General features: G+C 42.3%; 1 protein-coding gene across 7 annotated transcripts in view; it reads right to left on the bottom strand.

Annotated features, from left to right (window-relative positions):
* Nucleotides 1-19,929, bottom strand: part of CNBD2 (cyclic nucleotide binding domain containing 2) — a 65,736-nt gene that overhangs the window by 1,345 nt on the left and 44,462 nt on the right. For all 7 annotated transcript variants that reach the window (XM_025932390.2, XM_086702088.1, XM_086702089.1 and 4 more), the window contains 3 exons: nucleotides 14,776-14,953; nucleotides 12,417-12,537; nucleotides 5,967-6,130 (listed from right to left, as the gene is read on the bottom strand). In XM_025932390.2, coding sequence (XP_025788175.2) covers nucleotides 5,967-6,130; nucleotides 12,417-12,537; nucleotides 14,776-14,953 — 463 coding nt within the window. The remainder of the gene's footprint in view (nucleotides 1-5,966; nucleotides 6,131-12,416; nucleotides 12,538-14,775; nucleotides 14,954-19,929) is intronic.

Genomic DNA, 19,929 nt, shown 5'->3' with positions numbered 1-19,929 from the left:
ACAAGAACGTTCACAGCAGCATTATTCATCATGGCCAAAAAGTGGAAACAACCCAACATCCATCCACTGAGGAGTGGATAAAGTGTGATAGGTACATGCTATGGAATATTATTTGACAACAAAAAGGAATGACAATAAACAGTATATGCTACAACATGGATGAAACCTGAAAACATAATGCTAAGAAGCTAGTCACAAAAGACCATACATTGAATGACCCCATTTACACAAAATGTCCTGAACAGGCAAATCTATAGAGACAGAAAGTAGATTGGTAGCTGCCTTGGACTGGTCTTGGTGCCCTGGCTCTACTCCATCGCCTTCCCTCATAGCATGGGAGGGGGAAAAGAGTGGGGGAAGGGGAGTGGGCTCAGCACTCATTGGTTTATTTCCTTCTGAGACCACAGCAAGGCAAGGGCATGTTCTATTTCTGTTGACTTGCCTACACTCTCACCTAGGAAGCAAGCCTAATAAGTCACTAACAAATTAGAACATTCTTCCAGCTACATTATATTGACCAGAAGAGAGTCAACTTTGATCCATAGACACCAACTCAATAAAAAACCCAGAGGTCAGAATGGGCTACTAGCTAGGCCTGTTGGTCTCAGTGGTGTGCCAAAGTCAGCCCCTCTCAGCTCAGAGTGCTAATGACATGCAACTCTCCTCAAGCCCATGTTCAGTGACACAGGGTTAGGAGCTCAAAATTGGCCATAGTGGGAGTATACACACCACAGAAATCAGTAAACACTTCAAATCAGGCTTACTTCCCACCCACCTCCCAGAGAGTCAGTTGTTAAACATTCACCAGCACAGCACTGGATAGTCTCCACTTAAAAAGTTCCACTAACTCCTGATTTCTTCCATAATAAAAACAATATCCAACTCTGACTTAGCACGTCTCACGGGCCAAGCACTTTACTCGCTAACTCGTGTAATCCTCACAACCACCACATTTCAGAAACATGGAAACTGGGGTTCAAAGATGCTACAGGACTCACCAAAACCTATGAGGGGCAAGCATGTGATTATAGATTCTTAGGGGGAGGGGTCTCTTTTTTTGCGGGGGCGGGGGGACACCCAGAGTCCAAGTTAAGACAGACAAGATTCCTTGATGCTGATGGGTCATGTTGATTTCTAGTTTAGTTTTTCACAAAACAGTGTAGCTCTTCTAAAAGCCTCAGCTTTGTGCAGGGGATTTAATTTCATGTGTCCCTGCAGGTGTAAAATTCCAGCCCCTGATGCCCTTAACCCCGAGTCCAGCCCACTCCCGCCAGGCAATCCCACACTAGATCACACTCTGTGCTTTGGCTTTTAGGCTCTACTTCCTTTTGGCCCTTGGAGATTTCCCTTCTGTCTTGGGAACTCAGCTATATACTCATTACATTCCCCACAGCCCTCCCTACGCCTTGCAGGGGGAGATGTGTCAGGTTATCTAGCCTGTGGCATTCACAGGACAGGCATCCCACGGGCACTGACTGTCATCTTCAGGATGTCACGTCCCCTTTCCGGGGCTTCACAGTCCTCAGTTACAACATGGAGGATTTGAGCTAGATAATGGATATGTTTTCTGCCTGCTTTAGCAGTCTAGAAACCAGGAGTTCAAACACTGAATGAATAAGCCAGAATTCCGTCTGTCAGCATTGCGGATCACTGCAGCGGAGTGCTGACTGGACAGCACAGATGCTGAGTGCTCAAACATCTGCCACCCTCTTCAAGTCCACGGAAACCTTTTCTGAATTTCAATTCTATAGGCATTAACTGATACCCATCATATGCCAAGCATCACTTGAGGATCTAGTTCTCCTAAAATCCTTTTTTTTGAGTAGGTGGCTCTAACTATTGTGTATTGGTTGTACACAGGAATTGGAGAATTGTGGCATCTTTGAACTGCAAGGGACAACCAGTGCTTCTCAACTTGTTTTTCACACAAAACTGCCCCAATTTGGGCCATATCTACATATCACCTGTTCTTTAATTTATTAATAACTTTTCTTAAATCTGCCATGTTTCTTTTACTTAAATATTTACTTTGGCCTTATTCTCAGCAACAAGATCTGTCAAACCATGAGTTTAGTGAACTAGTCATGTTGTTTTTCTTTTTCTTTTTAAAAAATTTTTGTTTATTTATTTATTTTGAGAGAGACACAGTACAAGTTGGGGAGGGACAGACAGAGAGGGAGACAGAGAATCCCAAGCAGGCTCCATACCATCAGCACGGAGCCCGACATGGAGCTTGAACCCATGAAATTGTGAGGTCATGACCTGAGCCGAAATCAAGAGTTGGACACCCAACCAACTGAGCCACCCAGGTGACCCATCATGTTGTTTTTCTAATTCATACTAGAATAAGTACATAGCTGTGAAAGCTAAAAATGTCAATTAGTATACCAGCTAAAATCGTCTTGTAAATCTTCTGTGTATACGTTCCATACTTGGGAAGAGACACTGGTCTAGTCTCATTTTCTTCTTTTGCAGAATGAAGTCTGACTCTGAGGAGAGGAGAAATGACCTATCCAAAATCATACAGATCCCACATCGAATTCTTTCACATGCTTATTGGACATGGCTGCAGTAACTCTACAGATCTGCTTGCCTTCACACCTCCTTTTTCCTTACCACTAGGAACCACCTGCTTCCACACCTGTCAGCAAAACCATGTCTGACCGCAAGAAAAGAGAAAAGGGGGAGGATGTTAAATTGCATAATCGGTATAATCTCCATTATGAAACTTTGTGCACCTGAATGATAAATGCATACTTAGCACATATCCATGTAGCAAAAAAAAAAAAAAAAAAAATACATACAGTAAAAGGAAATACACAAAATGCTAACATGGGGTTGTTGGAGGATTGCAAATGGTTCTACTTTTCACTTTTTAAAACACTCAGCATTTTCCAGTTTTCTGCAGTGAGAATGCTTTATTCATACACTCATTCATTCATTCATTCATTCATTTATTGTATACCTACCCTGTACTGGGTACTGCATAGGTAGATGTCAGACATGAAGGGCAGGGAAAGCCCAGTCCACGCCTTCATGAAGCAATTAATCAAGTGATGGGGAAAGAACTGTACAAACTACCCAGCTCTAAACAGTTATAGTTCAATACAATGGTCAATGGCAGAGCCCTGTAGAGAGTATCAGGAAGGGATATTTACACCAACCTGGGTTAGTCAGGGAAGCCTTCCTGGAGGAGATGAGTCTTAAAGAATGAGCAGGAATTTATCAGAAAAAAAAAAAAAGAGTGGCAAGACTAGGGGATGGAATTTCAGGCAGAAGGGGCAGCATTGGCAAAGTCAAATATATACAGGGTCCAGGAGGCAATCTACCTGAGCTGCCAGAGTGGGTTACAGGCGGCCAGAAGTGTTGCAGGGGAGGTGAAGGGTCACACCATGAAGGGTCACATACCCGGCACTGAGTCTGCATTTTATCCATAAGCAGTGAGATGCCACTGAAAGGTTTTAAGGAGTTTAACACGGCCAGATTTGGGTTTTCGCAAGAGCACAGTATGCAGAAAGGATCTAGTGGGGAGGAGGTGGAGGAAGGTGGCCCAGTGGTAAGACCAGGAGTCTAAGCTGGGGGCCCCAAAGTGGGGATACAGAGCATGTCACCCAGGGAGGTGAACAAGATCTACTGGGTTGTGTGAAAAAAATAGTAGGACCTCATTCATATTTACTTTTGTCTTATTTCTTAAAGATCTATTTCGGTATGTCAATAATGTATATATTAATACAGCAATATATGTATATAACAATAATAATTAATTAATACATGTTATTCATATTCACATATATATCCTAGGGGGTATATAGTCAAACACTTTTTAGTAATAACAGTGTGAGATCAAAATAGTTTTGCAGGGCGCCTGGGTGGCTTGGTCGGTTAAGCGTCCGACTTCGGCTCAGGTCATGATCTCACGGTCCGTGAGTTCGAGCCCCGCGTCGGGCTCTGTGCTGACAGCTCAGAGCCTGGAGCCTGTTTCAGATTCTGTGTCTCTCTCTCTCTCTGCCTCTCCCCTGTTCATGCTCTGTCTCTCTCTGTCTCAAAAATAAATAAACGTTAAAAAAAAATTCAAAATTGTTTTGCAACTACTGGTCCAGTTAATTTTTACATAAAAAAATAAAGGGTTTTTTTCATGTTATATAAGTGTTCACTCTGGAAAATTTGAAAACAAAGGAAAAGTAAAAAATAAATCTTTTTATCAAATCTTTCAAGATAGATATTATTTTTTTTAATTTTAAAAGTAATATATCATCATTACCAAACATTTGGAGAATAAAGAGAAAAACCTCACTTGGCATGCCAGTATCCTGACAACAACTTTTTTTTTCAACGTTTTTTATTTATTTTTTGGGACAGAGAGAGACAGAGCATGAACAGGGGAGGGGCAGAGAGAGAGGGAGACACAGAATCGGAAGCAGGCTCCAGGCTCTGAGCCATCAGCCCAGAGCCTGACACGGGGCTCGAACTCACATCAGCCCAGAGCCTGACACGGGGCTCGAACTCACGTACTGCGAGATCGTGACCTGGCTGAAGTCGGACACTTAACCGACTGCGCCACCCAGGCGCCCCATGACAACAACTTTTAAAAAATATTTCTTTTCTTCCCTCATTATAAAAGCAATGCATATGCATTGCAAAAACAAGTATGAGAAGAATATGTAACGATAACTGGGAAGTACCTTTTAGTCTCACCTTCCAGACAGAATGACTCTTACAAATTTGGCAATATTACAGAGGTTACCATTTTTGCTATTTCCTTCTAGATTTTTCTCTTGTGTTTTACAAAGACATAGCCATAGTATATATACAAGTTTGCACCTTGTCCTTTTCATGTATCATTATATCATCTATTTACCTTCCTGCTACAGAGCCATTAAATTTACAAATAAAAACATTTTTTTAAAGTTTATTTATTTTTGGGGCGCCTGGGTGGCGCAGTCGGTTAAGCGTCCGACTTCAGCCAGGTCACGATCTCGCGGTCCGTGAGTTCGAGCCCCGCGTCGGGCTCTGGGCTGATGGCTCAGAGCCTGGACCCTGTTTCCGATTCTGTGTCTCCCTCTCTCTCTGCCCCCTCCCCCATTCATGCTCTGTCTCTCTCTGTCCCAAAAATAAATAAACGTTGAAAAAAAAAATTAAAAAAAAAAAAAGTTTATTTATTTTTGAGAGAGCACAAGCGGGGGAGGGGCAGAGAGAGGGAGACTGAGGATCCAAAGTGGGTTCTGGGCTGACAGCAATGAGCCCAATGTAGGGCTTGAACCCACGAATCACAAGATCATGACCTGAGCCGAAGTTAGATGCTCAACTGACTGAGCCACCCAGGCAACCTAAACTTACATTTAAAAAAAAATTTCTAAGCATTTATTTATTTTTGAGAGACAGAGAGAGACAGAGCATGAGCAGGGAAGGGTCAGAGAGACAGGGAAACACAGAATCTGAAGCAGGCTCCAGGCTCCCAGCTGTCAGCACAGAGCCCAACGCAAGGCTCGAATCCACAAACCATGAGATCATGACCTGAGCTGAAGTCTGACACTAAATTGACTGAGTCACTTAGGTGCCCCTAAACTTAACAATTTTTTCAATAAAATGGTTATGCTGTATAAAAGAAATGCACCACAATTTCTAAACTATCCCCATAGTATGACATGTGTGGTGGTGGTAGTGGTTTTTCTATTATGAATATGCCTGCCATAAACATGTTAGCACAGGTAGCTTTTCACATAATTTAATTATATGAAGATAAATTCACAGGTAGACCTTTACTTCAAAGGGTATGGTCCTGGAAACATAATGCTAAAATTATTATCAAAAGGATTGAGACAATTTAGGGGGTACTAACAACTACTGGTCTCATTCCTCCCTTTTCAGCACTAGATATTAGCACTTTTTTTTTACTTTTACTAAAATAATAGGCAAAAACTTGTTTATTCAATCTAATGGGATGTATGCACATTTCCAGCACTGACCTGGGGTACTTGATCTGGAATCTGTACAACTTCTCTTTTACCTCGCTGTCAATCAGTTCCCAAAATTTTTCTCTCCTTATCCGTATCACCTCGGCTCCCAGGCTCACAAGGACCAGGGGCCGCATGTCACGCTGGTTCTCCGGGAGGAGGATCTGGTGAAGGCCCTGGAGAACAGAAGTCCCAGAAAGCTCAACCTCAGAGACCGTCCACTTCTACCAGCAGATTTTCTAGATGGGAAAAACGAGGCCCCACAAAGCAGACGAATCCATCTGGGGACCATTCTGCAAGTGATAGGGGAAAGTCCAGGGTTCCTTTTGCTACATGACATCAAAGTCCGCTGGCTGATCAGGTTAGAAGAGTCTGTAGGTGCTTTGTCAGTGTCCTACCTCCATGCAGTCTTTCTAAGAATCACACTCAGGCAGTCCCTCTTCAGGGCATAGCATTTCACAAGGTTTCCCCAATGTCCAATCTCAACTCTTGTGTCAAGTGAAGGCATTTTCTCTTCCTTGGGACAATGACAGAATTCAAACAGCAAGTCTTCCCCTTCTAAATCTTGCCTTTTGCAGCCACCACACCCTCCCCTGTCTTTTCTGCAGGCCTCCATGTGTAGTAACTCATATGAAACTCTCACAATCACCCCATGAGGTGGGTCCTATTGTTATCCTCATTTTACAGAGGATGCTGTGAGGTTAAGAAACATGTCCAACATCCCACAGCATGGAGGCAATAAAGCTAGGATTGGAACTCAAGGGGTCTGTCTTCAGAGTCCATGCTTCTAACTACTATACTCTGAGGAAACTGAGGCACAAAGAGGCTAAGTAACTTGCCCAAGGACAGAAAGACGTGGAGGCAGGATTTGAACCCAGTGATCTGTTCAGGGACCTACTGAAGGCAGCATTGTCAGCGAGTACTCTCATCCACCCTCAACCCATCCCACACACACCAGCCAGTTAGGTTTCTTTTCTGCCTACACCTTTCAAATATCTTCCCAGGGCACCCAGGATAAAGTAAAACTCCTCATTGTGACCCCCAAGACCTGGCCTATCTCACCCTTGCCCCGCTCTCCAGCTTGGCCTCATGCCACCCTGCCTTGTTTACTCTGTTCCAGCTGTGCTGCCCTCCCTTCTGGTCCCCTTGAGACACCAAACTCCTTCTGGCCTCAGGCTTTGAGCTTACTATTCTCATTCTGGAACATTCTTACCCCAGGCTGTCTACAGCTTGTCCTTTTCACCATTCAGGTCTCAGCTTACACATCACTTCGTCAGAGTGGGCTTCCTTGATCGCTCCATTTAAGAAACCCCCCCCCCCACCAGCCCAACTTTCTATTCCATTCCTAGCAGCAATTTACAACATTTTATGTTTGCTAATTTATCTGTTTATTGTCTGTCCCCAGACTAGATCATGAGCCCCATGAGGGCAGGAAGGATGTCAGTTTACTTGCCCACACCAGCACTTTGGGCCATGGTTAGTGTACGGTAGATGCTTAAGAACTATCTGCTGAATGGGGCGCCTGGGTGGCGCAGTCGGTTAAGCGTCCGACTTCAGCCAGGTCACGATCTCGCGGTCTGTGAGTTCGAGCCCCGCGTCAGGCTCTGGGCTGATGGCTCAGAGCCTGGAGCTTGTTTCCGATTCTGTGTCTCCCTCTCTCTGCCCCTCCCCCGTTCATGCTCTGTCTCTCTCTGTCCCAAAAATAAATAAACGTTGAAAAAAAAAATATTTAAGAACTATCTGCTGAATTAATGCTCAAATGGGGTCACAGAACATTTCAGTTAGCAGCTCACCCAGGTAAGTTTCCTCATTTTCTGATGAGGACACACATTCAGAGAGGTAAAGTGATTTGCTTAAGCTGGCTAATTAGAAGCAAAATGAAGATAAGGACCCCCTGCCCTTCACCCCAATCTGGCATATCCTTTCTGCCCAATCTGAGGCCTCAGTCTGTCTGTTCTGTCTGTTCTGGAGAATCTGGCTCCCCTATACTTCTTGGCTCAAAACAGAGCAGGCCCCAACTTCCACTGTTTCCAGGACTGAACCAGCTTTATATTCCTGCTTCCCAGCTTAGACAACGTGATCTCCTAGGTGAATACACAGGCACAGCTATCACTATTCATTCTCCTACAAATGAAGCCAGGGCCTTGAAAGCAGGGAGAACAGAGTCTTACCGAAGACACATCCGGCATTTTCACCACAAGAGTCATGTAACACATATGTGGGGAGGCTTCTATGTGCTGAGCCCTGTGTTGGGTCTTTGCTCGGAGTCCCACCCAAAGCCTTCTAGGACTTCCAAGAGAATCAAAGCCAAGGTCCCTATTACAGCATTGCAGGCCCTTGACAACACAGACCGTGCCCTTCTTGTTCCATCTTACATAGCCTCCACTGCTGTCACCATCTACCCAACCGGGCACCCCCTTTCTGCCCTTTGGTGCCTCCATTAGGCTCAGGGTGACCAGCATCCTCAGCTGCTCTGCCTGGAGATATGCAAGGCTGCACTCACAGGCCAGGTGCTGGCCTCAGGAGCCCGGTGTTCAGTCCTCAGTGCCTTATTCAGAAACGTGAATGCACCACAGTGTAGTAAACCACAAGAGGGCTGGAAACCACATCACATGAAAACTGTCTGAAGGGATGGAGGATGTTTTGACTGAATAAGAAAATAATTAATGGGGCATTGGTACTGTGCCTGGCTCCAGAAATGTTGAATGAAAAACAAAATGGCATTCTTTAAATATCTAAGGGGACATCATGTGGCAAGGAAGCTGATTTCTTCTGTTTGTTCTTGGGGTTGTAGGGGGTGGGGAAAGGTTGGGGGAGGAGCTAGTTAAAAACTGCACAAGGCAGAGTTTTGCAGAACAAAAGGAGGAGCTTGGAAATATTCCATCAGCCTTGAGGGTGGGCCATGTTAGGGACTAGGGCTCCCACCCAGCAGTGGCTGGCCTTCCTGCATCCAAAGACTCACAGTCCAGTGGGCAGGAGCATTAAGAGCCTACTACAACATGGGGTGACAAGGGCATGAAGAGGACCCTGGAGATACTGTTAACTGAGGAACAGCAGCAAGGGCATGTCGAGAGAGCAGCTCTCTAGACTATGATGACCACACACAGGATGATGACCACACATGGGGCTTCAGAAGACAGCCCCTCCCCCAGCACACGGAGGCCCATTACTACTCACCAGAAAGCCCTCGTGCCCTCTCTTGGCTGTTCACCTGCTGCCCAGCTCCCACAATGATTAACTCATGGCCAAACGTGTTTCATCCATATGCTCCCCACTCCCTCAATTATTGGATAGTTATATTTTTAATAGACTTTATTTTTTAGAACAATTTAGACTTAGAAGAATTGAGAAGATAGTACAGAGTTCCCATATACCCTCTACCCAGTTTCCTCTATTATTAATGTCTTACATTAGTAAAATACCTTTGTTATGGTTAATGAACCAATATCGCTGCATTATTATTAATTCAGGTCAAGGAGTTATTTGGATTTCATTTTTTTACCCAATCCTTTTCCTGTTCCAGGATCCTATGCAAGACACATACTCCATTTATTCTCTTCTCCTTAGGCTCCTCTTGGCTGGGGCAGTTTCTCAGACTTATCTGATTTATGATGACCTTGACAGCTATTGAGGAGTACCGGTCAAATATTTTGTATGATAGCCAGCTTTTTGAATTTGTCTGATTAGTTCCCATTATTAGATGGGGATTGTGGCTTGTTGGGAAGAGGACCATGGACATAAAGTGCCATCCTCATCACATCACATTCCCGTTTCATCATATTAAGGGACATACTATCAACACAATTTAACTGTGGAGGTTGGCTAAGGTTGTGTTTCTCAGGTTCCTCCACTGTAAAGTTACTCTTCCCCCTCTCCCTTTCCATACTGTACTCCTTAGAAGGAAGTCACTATGTGCAGCCCACACCCAAGGAATGGGGAGTTATGCATCCTCTGCTTTACAGCCAAGTATCTATGTAAATCATTTGGAATTCTTCTGAATGGGAGATTGGGTAAAAAAAGGAAATCCAAATAACTCCTTGACCTGAGTTAATAATAATAATGCAGCGATATTGGTTCATTAACTATAACAAAGATATTTTACTAGTGTAAGACATTAATAATAGAGGAAACTGGGTAGAGGGCATATGGGAACTCTGTATTATCTTCTCAATTCTTCTAAGTCTAAAGTCTAAGTCTAAGTCTTTATTAATTTATTCATTATACCAGTATGTACTCAGGGATATTTACTGTATACTTTGGGTTATAACCCAATACTATTTTATTTTGTTGCTCAAATCGTTCCAGCTTTGACCACTGGGAGCTCTTTCAGTTGATACCTGTGTCCCTTTGATAGGCCTGCCACAATCAATGTAGTGTTTTTGCCCGATACTTCCTTACTCCCTGGCACTACAAAATGCTCCAGGCCCATCTAGTCTATTTCCTGCCCTAGTCCTAGAATCAATCATTTTCCAAGAAGCCTTGTTCCTCTTTTTTATTTATCTATTTATTTACTTATAATTTTTTTTAAGAGAGAGAGGGGGTTGGGTGGGGTGGGGTGTTGGGGAGGGAGGGAGACACAGAATCCAAAGCAGGCTCTGCACTATTGCCCTATGCTGGGCTCAAATCCTCAAACCATGAGATCATGACCTGAGCCGAAGTCAGATGCTTAACTGACTGAGTCACCCAGGTGCCCCAAAACTTTGTTCCTCTTAATAAAGAATGGTATTAGAAACCAAGATCAGGGTGCTAGGAGTGCTCACTGCTACTGGAGTGTCATTTCTTTTAGGCCCTGTCAGCTGACAAACCAAAAGATACATATTGATACACATATCTATAAATATTTCCACGTGGAACCATCTGTATTTATATTAAGCTACATAGGAGTTCATACTAATGTCTTCAACTAATCCATTACCACATGGATCATTCTAGCCTCCTCCTTGTTTATCTGTAAATTTCTACTCCAGTGGTGAGAAATCTGGCTGCCATGATCTGCCATTAACTTACTGAATTGATCCATTTCAGTACACAGTATCAGAACTGTTAAGCATCCACCCATGGGTAATAACTTTATCAACTAGAGTATAGTGCTCATGTGCAATTTCTTCAGCTTTCCATCTCACAGAACCCAGTCACCTCCAACATTACATAGGTCAGCACCTTTTTCTCCCACCCTCTTCCTGAGGTTTTTTCCACATGTTTGTAATACCATTAGATTCTCTGGTCATAGTCTGCATTCCCTCATGGGATCCTCTGCCTCCTAAATAACTTTTTTGTTGTTGTTTTCACAAACTGTATACATTAAGGTTCACTCTCTGTGCTGTAAATTTCTATGGATCTTGTCAAATGCTTAAGGTTTTGTACCCAGCATTATGGTTTCATACAGAATAATTTTACTGTCCTAACAATCCTCTGTGCTTTACCTGTTCATCCCTCTCCCTGAACTCCAAACCTCTGGCAACCACTGATCACTATCTCTATAGTTATCCCTTTTCCAGCATGTCATACAATTGGAATATAGAATATTTAATCTTTTCATACAGGCTTCTTTCACTTAAAATAGCCATTTAGATTTCCTCCATGTCTTTTCATAGCTTGATAGTTCATTTATTTTTATTTATGAACGATATTTCATTGTATGGACCTACCAGTTTGCTTATATTAACTTGTATATTAACATACAAATTTTATAATGAGTTTGTCAATGTCCACAAAATAACTTGCTGTGGTTTTGACCTGGATTGTATTGAATCTATACATCAAGTTGGGAAGAACTGACATGTTAACAATAGAATCTTCCAATCCATGAACATAGAATATTCCTCCATTTATTTAAATCTTCTTTGAATTTTTTCATTATAATCAATAAAGGGTTTTTTTTTTTGCATATGGACCCTGAACATATTTTGTTAGATTTATACCTAAGTATTTCATTTTTGGTGTTACTATAAATGGTATTGTGTTTTTAATTTCAAATTTCAATGTTCATTGACTTATACCTTGTGATCTTGCTATAATCATTTATTCACTTCAGGAGGATTTTTTTCATTTTGTTTTTTGATTCTTTGGAATTGTCTACATAGACAATCAAACACCTGCAAACAAAGACAGTTTTATTTCTTCCTCCCCAAATATGTTTGATTTCCTTTTCTTGTCTTAATGCTCTAGCTAGAACTTCCAGTACAATGTTGAACAGGAGTGGTAAGAGAATACTACTTGCCTTGTTCCTGGATTATTTTAAAACAAGTCACAGATGTCATATCATTTTATCTGTAAGTATTTTGGTGCATATCTCCTAAAAACAAGGAGTCTTAAAAAAACATAACCATAATACCATTATCATATCTAAAAAAGTCAAAAATACTCCTTAACATCACCAAATATAGAGTGGAATGTTTTTAAACCTTTACTGCTATTACTTAACACTCCAGCCCACACGAATGAGGCTCTCTGCACACTTACCACAGTTTCTCCTTCCTCTACAGTGTGGATCTTGATGTAGGCGCCCACTGCAGCCTCCTCAGGGAGTTCACCATACTCAGTATTGATCATGGGACATTCGAGGGAATGTGGATGCCTAGATCTGAAATTTGACAACTTGTTAAAGAGGATTCATTTGTAACACAGCCAGTTCATGAGGTCCTGGACAGTGAGCTCCCACTCTGCTGCATTTTAAGAACCTCCCCTTCCTGGAGAATTCACACCACCTCAGAAAGTGAGAAAACTCAAAATCAAGCCCTGGAAGAGTTTATGTCAAGAACCGGAGAAGCTGAATAGTGGGGAGACTTAGATGAAGAAATAGAACCCCTTTAAACACTTGAAAGCTGTTATGTGGAAGAAGGGGCTGCTGATCTTATACAGCTGAGCCAGACCTGATGGGTGAGAATTACAGGCTGGCTGATGTGTGCTCAACATGAGGAAGACATTTCTAAGTCAGAGGTGTCCAATATAGAATAGACTGCTTTGACACAGGGTAAACTCTATGTCCCTGGGGACACAGCACAGGTTGGGGCTGTCCTTCTTGGCAGAAAAGCAAAGAAGAGATGGCTTTGTTTGTTTGTTTATTTAACAGGTTTCCTTGGGAAGCCTGTAGATACTGTATTTTGTTCATGCTGGAATTAATTTTACACAGGCAATCCTGTTGTGCTTTCTTTGGTCTTGGGCAAGGTAGAAGGAAGAGACAGGCTATGCTATCTGGATTAGAGGCAGGGAAAAATAATTATTTATCGGCTGAGAATATAGCCGATATAGTCACCCAACTCATAAACTCACCCAACACATAAACAAGGCAGCCTACAGTTCTCCCCCCGCCCCCCCCCCCCCCAGGATGCATACATGAGTAGCACATGCCCAGCATGGCCTTTATTTTTCACTTCTGGGTCCAACCTGTCTGTTCTCCCTTACTGATTTACAGCAGAGGAACTGGGTCGTTCAATCCCTACTTTCCAAAGAATTAAGATTGGGACTCCCTCAGAAAGAATATCCGTCAGAGGGAATAACAACTCAGAAGTTATGGGATGCTCCTTATGGAGATAGATGGGCTGGAAATGCTAACAGGCAAAGGACTTGAGTGAAGTGGTACTGGGACAACATGGAGGTTGTGATGTTCCTATTAGTTTAATTGTGATAGTTTAATTTTATATTTAATGAAGGAGAAGAGGTATGATATTGCTCTGGGTCCAGCACTGAGCTGCTTCTAGGCAGGTACCACTGAGTGTCCTTTCCTGTTCCTCAGCCTCTCTGGGTTAAGGCATAAGTGCAGCCCTCATCGTGCATCCTCATTCCAGCCATGATAGTTGTACCAAAAAACAAGGCTGAGCACTAATAAGCTGCTCAGGTTTGAATACTGGCTCTGCCACTTCCTACCTGTATGACCTGAAACCAAGTAGCTTAATCTCTCCCTGTAGCTTGGTTTTCTCACCTGACAAATGAGATGGATAACAGCACTTAATTCATAGAACTATTGTCAGGATTAAATTAGATAATCCAGTACCAGGCACAGAGTATTCCACAAGTGTCAGCTATAATTATCATTATCTCATTTAATTGTTGGCTTACAACAATGCCTAGACTTGAATCCTATTATCTACAGAAAAGGAAACTATGGCTTAGAGAGGTCAAGTCCCTTGCCCAAGTACACAGAGATAAAATAAGTGGCCAAGCCAGGACTTGAGCCTGAGTTGAACTGACTCCAAAGCCCAGGCTCTTATCTACCGCCTCCCTTAGATGGGTAGAATTTTCTGAAGAGGCTCAGAGTCAAAAAGAGCCAATAAGGGGTGCCTGGTTGGCTCAGTTGGTTAAGCATCCAACTCTTGATATCGGTTCAGGTCATGATCTCACAGTTTGTGAGACTGAGCCCTGAGTCAGGCTGTCAGTGCAGAGCCTGCTTGGGATTCTCTCTCTCCCTCTCTCCCTCCCCATCTTGCGTGCACACGCCCACACTCACTCTGGAGCATTCTCTCTCTCAAAAACAAAACCAAACCAAACAAAAACACAATAAAACAAAAAGATCCAGTGACACGCAGACAGAATATCAGAGCCAGATCTGTCCTGCCCCTTCTTCCTCAAATAGGTTCCCCGAGAAAGGAAGTAGCTGACCACCTAAAATGGCCCTATGGGTTACAGGCAGAGAATGCAGCTCCTGGGTCTCCAATCAAGCACTTCTATAGGCTTCCTTCTGTATATACCCCAATCTTTGTGCTCAAGCTATGCCTGCTACCGCCAGCCCCTCTTCAGTATCCCTGACATTCTGTCCTTTCAAGTTCTATCTTCCTTTGCAACCAGAATCTGGATCCTTCTATCTGCCAAGCGCTAAGCTTACTTGATCTTCGGGCCCAAGGTCTTTGGAAGAGTATTTCCTGAGGTTTTAATCCTCCTACTGAAGCTGGACCCCTGTTGCTCCCAGGCTTTCTGGAGGTGCTTAAGTTTCAGAGTACTAAAGTCCTGTACAGGATATGATTTTATCTGGAATTCCTTAAATCTCTCCACAGGAGAAGGTTCTGTTAGAGAAAGCACAGAAAAACACATTAATGGGTCTTTGCATATAGGAGGGCTTTGCTGATGATGGTGAAAGGTATACCATCCTCACCTGCCTGGCTCGCCTGGTGCATGGGGAAATTAAGGAAAATAGAACATACTGTGGTCTCCATGTATTGTCCCTTTGTGCCAGGCCCTTAGCAGAGCCTGCACATACATTACATCCAGACAACTGTCACTGGCTCCATTTAAGAAACAAAATTATCAGCAGAGATGGGGCACCTGGGTGGCTCAGTCGGTTGAGCATCTGACTCTTGATTTTTGGCTCAGGTCATGATCTCACACTTCATGGGATCGAGCTCCACATCTGCCTCCATGCTACCAGCAGAGCTTGCGTGGGATTCTTGCCCTCTCTCTGCTCCTTCCCTGCTCACTCATGCACGTGCACACTCTCCCTCAAAAATAAATAAATGAACTTAAAAAAAAAAAAAGAACAGCAGAGAGTTGAGGTCACCCAGGAAAGGGCTGAAGCTTAGAACTGAACTCAAATCTACCTGATTTAAATCTCATGTCTTTACAAGGGGGCCTGGGTGGCTCGGTCTATTAAGCATCTGACTTTGGCTGAGGTCATGATCTCAGGGTTCAAGAGTTGGAGCTCCACATCAGGTGAACATGAGCTCCACATTGGGTAAATGTAAGCCCTTCTTCTCCTTCTCTTTCTCTCTCCCACTCTGCCTCTTGTGGGACTGATTCTCTCTTCCCCTTGCTCACTTGTGCTCTCTCTCTCTTAAAAAAAAAAAAGAAGAAGAACAGCTTCTGTCTTTCCACTAACAGATCATATGATCGTATTTATCTGGGACTGGGGACAGAGGCAGCAATAAAAGATAAATAAATGACGAGCCATAGAATCTTGGATGAGGTAATTTTCCAGCACCCTCATAGGATTATTATAAGAATTACAGATAGGAGCGCCTGGGTGGCTCAGTCGGTGAAGCATCCAACTTCAGTTCAGGTCATGGTCTTATGGTCATGTGATTCAAGCCCAATGTCAGGCTCTGTGCTGACAACTCAGAGCCTGGAGCCTGCTTCAGATTCTGTCTCTGTCTCTCTGCCCCTCCCCACTCACACTCTGTCTCTCTCGCTCTCAAAAATAAATAAACATTTAAAAAAATTTAAAAAAAAAGAATTACAGATAAAGTATGTGCTACACCCTGCACAGTGCACTTAATATCCCCTCTATGAGAGTTAACAAGATCACCAAGAGAATACTACTCAGAAATAAAAAGGAGGAAACCAACTACTCAGAACACAATGCTGAATGAAAAGAAGCTAGGCACAAAAGAGTACATATTGTATGGTTCCATTTATATGAAACCCTAGGAAAGACAGATCTAACCTATTGCAATAGAAAGCAGATCAGTGGTCACCTAGGGTCGAGATGAAGGGTAGGAATTTACTGGGAAAGGACACAAGGGAAATTTTAGGGGGATGGAAATGTTCTGTAACTTGACTGTTGCAATTACCACAGATATAAATTTGTCAAAATTCATTGAACTACAAATTTAAAATGTGTGCATTTTATTGTTTGAAAATTAAATATCTGTAACTTTGATTTTAAAGACAGATCTCCTGGGGCACCTGAGTGGCTCAGTCGATTAAGCCTCTGACTTTGGATCAGGTCATAATCTCACAGCTGGTGAGTTCGAGTCCCACATCAGGTTCTCTGCTGTCAGCATGACCCACTTGGGATCCTCTGTCCCCCTCTCTCCCTGCCCCTCCCCAACTTGCACACATGTGCACTCGCATGTGTGTGCACTCTATCCCTCTCTCAAAAATAAATAAACGTGAGGAGCGCCTGGGTGGCTCAGTCATTTAAGCATCTGACTTGAGCTTAGGTCATGATCTCGCAGTCTGTGAGTTCAAGCCCCACGTCAGGGTCTCTGGTGACAGCTCAGAGTCTGGAGCCTGCTTTGGATTCTGTGTCTCCCTCCCTCTCTCTCTGCCCCTCCCCTGCTTGGGCTCTGCCCCTCCCCCCCACCCACCTCTCTCTCTCTCTCTCTCTCAAAAATAAAATAAAAATAAACATTAAAAACTTTTTAAACAAATAAACATATATATATATTAAGGGTGCCTAGGTGGCTCAGTCAGTTAAGCAGCTGACTTTCAGCTCAGGTCATGACCTCACGGTTGGTTTATGGGTTCAACCCCGGCATGGGGCTCTCTGCTGTCAGTACAGAGCCCACTTCAGATCCTCTGTCTCCCTCTCTGTATGCTCTCGAATGGGTGCTCTCTCAAAAGTAAATAAACATTTTAAAAAATTTTAATAAAAAAATAAAAACAGATCTTCAGTGTTAGAGTCAACTATTAAAATTAATGTTAATAGAAATAATTCCAAAATCTATAAAGAATAGGCCTAGATTAGCAGAGAACATACAAAAAGCCCTGAATAAACCTTTTTACAAGGCTTTTTTGTCAATATCTATCAATATTTTAGGTGTGCATGGCCAGCATGCACTGGATCAATTACTCGATTCAGTAATTCTAAGATTTTATACAATGTTGCCTTGTACACATATGCAAAGATAAATACAGGATGAAATTCACCACATTAGGGTAATAGTGAAAAATTGGAAATAACTCAAAATATCTGTAAAAGGTCATTGCTTTAATAATTGTGGTATATACATACAGTAGGATAAAACTCAGCTATTAAGAAACACAGATCTAAAAAAAAAAAGAGAGAGAGAAAGAAAGAAACACAGATCTAGACTTCTGCTTCCAGCCAAATGAATTAACAAGGACTAGACTTACTGTCCCACCTGAAACTACTTTAAAAAACCGGCATAAATGTATGAAAAAAATGGCTTTCAAGATATTGGGCATCAGGCCATGAAGAACAATCATCCCTGTAAGATAGAAAACAAATGGGGTGAGCCCTACTATTGCCCTAGCTTACTGCCTAGAGCTTTTGGAGGTTTTCTGGGCCATGTTGCAGGGAGGGGGAACCCAGGTGGATCCCATAAGTTTCCCTGATGAGACAGAACTGAGAATCTAGGGAGGACAAGACAGCAAGAGTTCACAAAGCAGAGTACCAGAGAGCACAGAGATGCACAAAGAAAGAACTCTGAAGATCAAGGTATAATAAATGGAAACACAATGCATGTTTATGGATTGGAAGACTGAGTACTGTTAAGATTTCAATACCACTCAGATGGAGGTACAGATTCAATGTAATCCCTATTAAAACCCCAATGACCCAAATGACAGGGCACCTGGGTGGCTCAGTTGGTTAAGCATCCAACTTTGGTTCAGGTCATGATCTCATGGTTCATGAGTTCGAGCCCTGCATCAGGCTTTCTGCTGTCAGCACAGAGCCCACTTCAGATCCTCTGTCCCCCTCTTTCTCTGCACCTCTCCTGCTTGTGCTTTCTCTCTCTCTCTCTCTCTCTCTCTCTCTCTCTCTCTCTCAATATTTTTTTAAAAAATCCCAATGACTTTTTTGCAGAAATAAAAAACTCATCCTAAAATTCATATGAAATCTCAAGGGACCCCAGATAGCCAAAACTATTTTGAAAAAGAACAAAGTAGAAGGGCTCACACTTCCTGATTTCAAAACTTACTACAAAACTACAGTAATCAAAGCAGTGTAGTATTGGCATAAAGACAGACATATAAGCCAAAAGAATGAAATAAAGGCCCAGAGATAAACCCTCAGATATATGGTCAAATGATTTTAGCCAAGGGTGCCAAGACTATTCAATGGGGGAAAGAACAGTCTTTTCAATAAATGGTGCTGGGAAAATTGAATATCCACATGCACAAGAATGAATTTAGACCCTTACCTCATACCACATATAAAAATTAACTCAAAATGGATCAAAAACCTAAATGTAAGGCCTAAAACTATAAAACTCTTAAAAGAAAACATAGGGCAAAAGCATCACAACATTGGATTTGGCAGTGATTTCTTGGATACATACTAAAGGCACTGGCAGTAAAAGAAAAAAATGGACAAATTGGACTTTATGAAAATGTAAAAAATTTGTGCAAAAGACAATATCAGCAGAGTAAAAAAGCAGTCCATGGAATGAGATAAAATATTTGTAAACCACATAACTGATAAGGGATTGACATCCAGAATATACAGGAAATTCCTAAAACTTAACAAAAAAACAGATAAGCAGATTTTAAAATGGGCAGAGAACTTGCATAGACTTTTCTACAAAGAAGATATATGAATGGACAATAAACACATAAAAAATGATAATAATAATTAGTAAGGAAATATAAATCAAAACTACAAGATACTATCTCATACCCATTAGGATCAATATCATTTAAAAAAACAACAACAACAAAGAGGGGCACCTGGGTGGCTCAGTTAGTTAAGCATTCAACTCTCGATTTCAGTTCAGGTCATGATCTCATGGTTTGTGAGTTCCAACCCTGTGTAGGGCTCTGTGCTGACAGTACAGAGCCTGCTTGGAATTCTCTCTCTCCTTCTTTCTCTGCCCCTTCCCTGTGTGCATGCATGTGCACTCTCTCTCTCTCTCAAAAATAAACATTAAAAAAACCCAGAAAATAACAAGTGCTGCTGAAGATGTGGAGAAATTGGAACCCTTGTGCATTGTTGGCAGGAATGTAAAATGGTGCAGCCACTATGGAACACAGTATGGAGATTCCTTAAAAAGATTAAAAATGGAATTACCATATGACCCAGCAATTCCACTTCCGGATGTATATTCAAAAGAAAACGGTCTCAGATAACTGTACACTCATGCTCAGTATTCACTATCGCTAAAATGTGGATGTAACTCAAGTGTCCATCGATGGATGAATGGATAAACAAAATGTGATAGATATATATATATATATACAATGGAATATTATTCAGGCTTAAAAAGGAAGGAAATTCTGACACACTACAATATAGATGAAGCTTGAGGGCATTATGCTAAGTGAAATAAGCTAATCACAAAAAGACAAACACTGTATGCTT

The sequence above is a fragment of the Puma concolor genome, chromosome A3 (assembly GCF_028749965.1).
Source record: "Puma concolor isolate L17-30 chromosome A3, mPumCon1.1.hap2, whole genome shotgun sequence".
NCBI lineage: Eukaryota > Metazoa > Chordata > Mammalia > Carnivora > Felidae > Puma > Puma concolor.
Note: the sequence above shows the minus strand (reverse complement) of the source record. Positions and strands in the feature narration are given on the sequence as shown.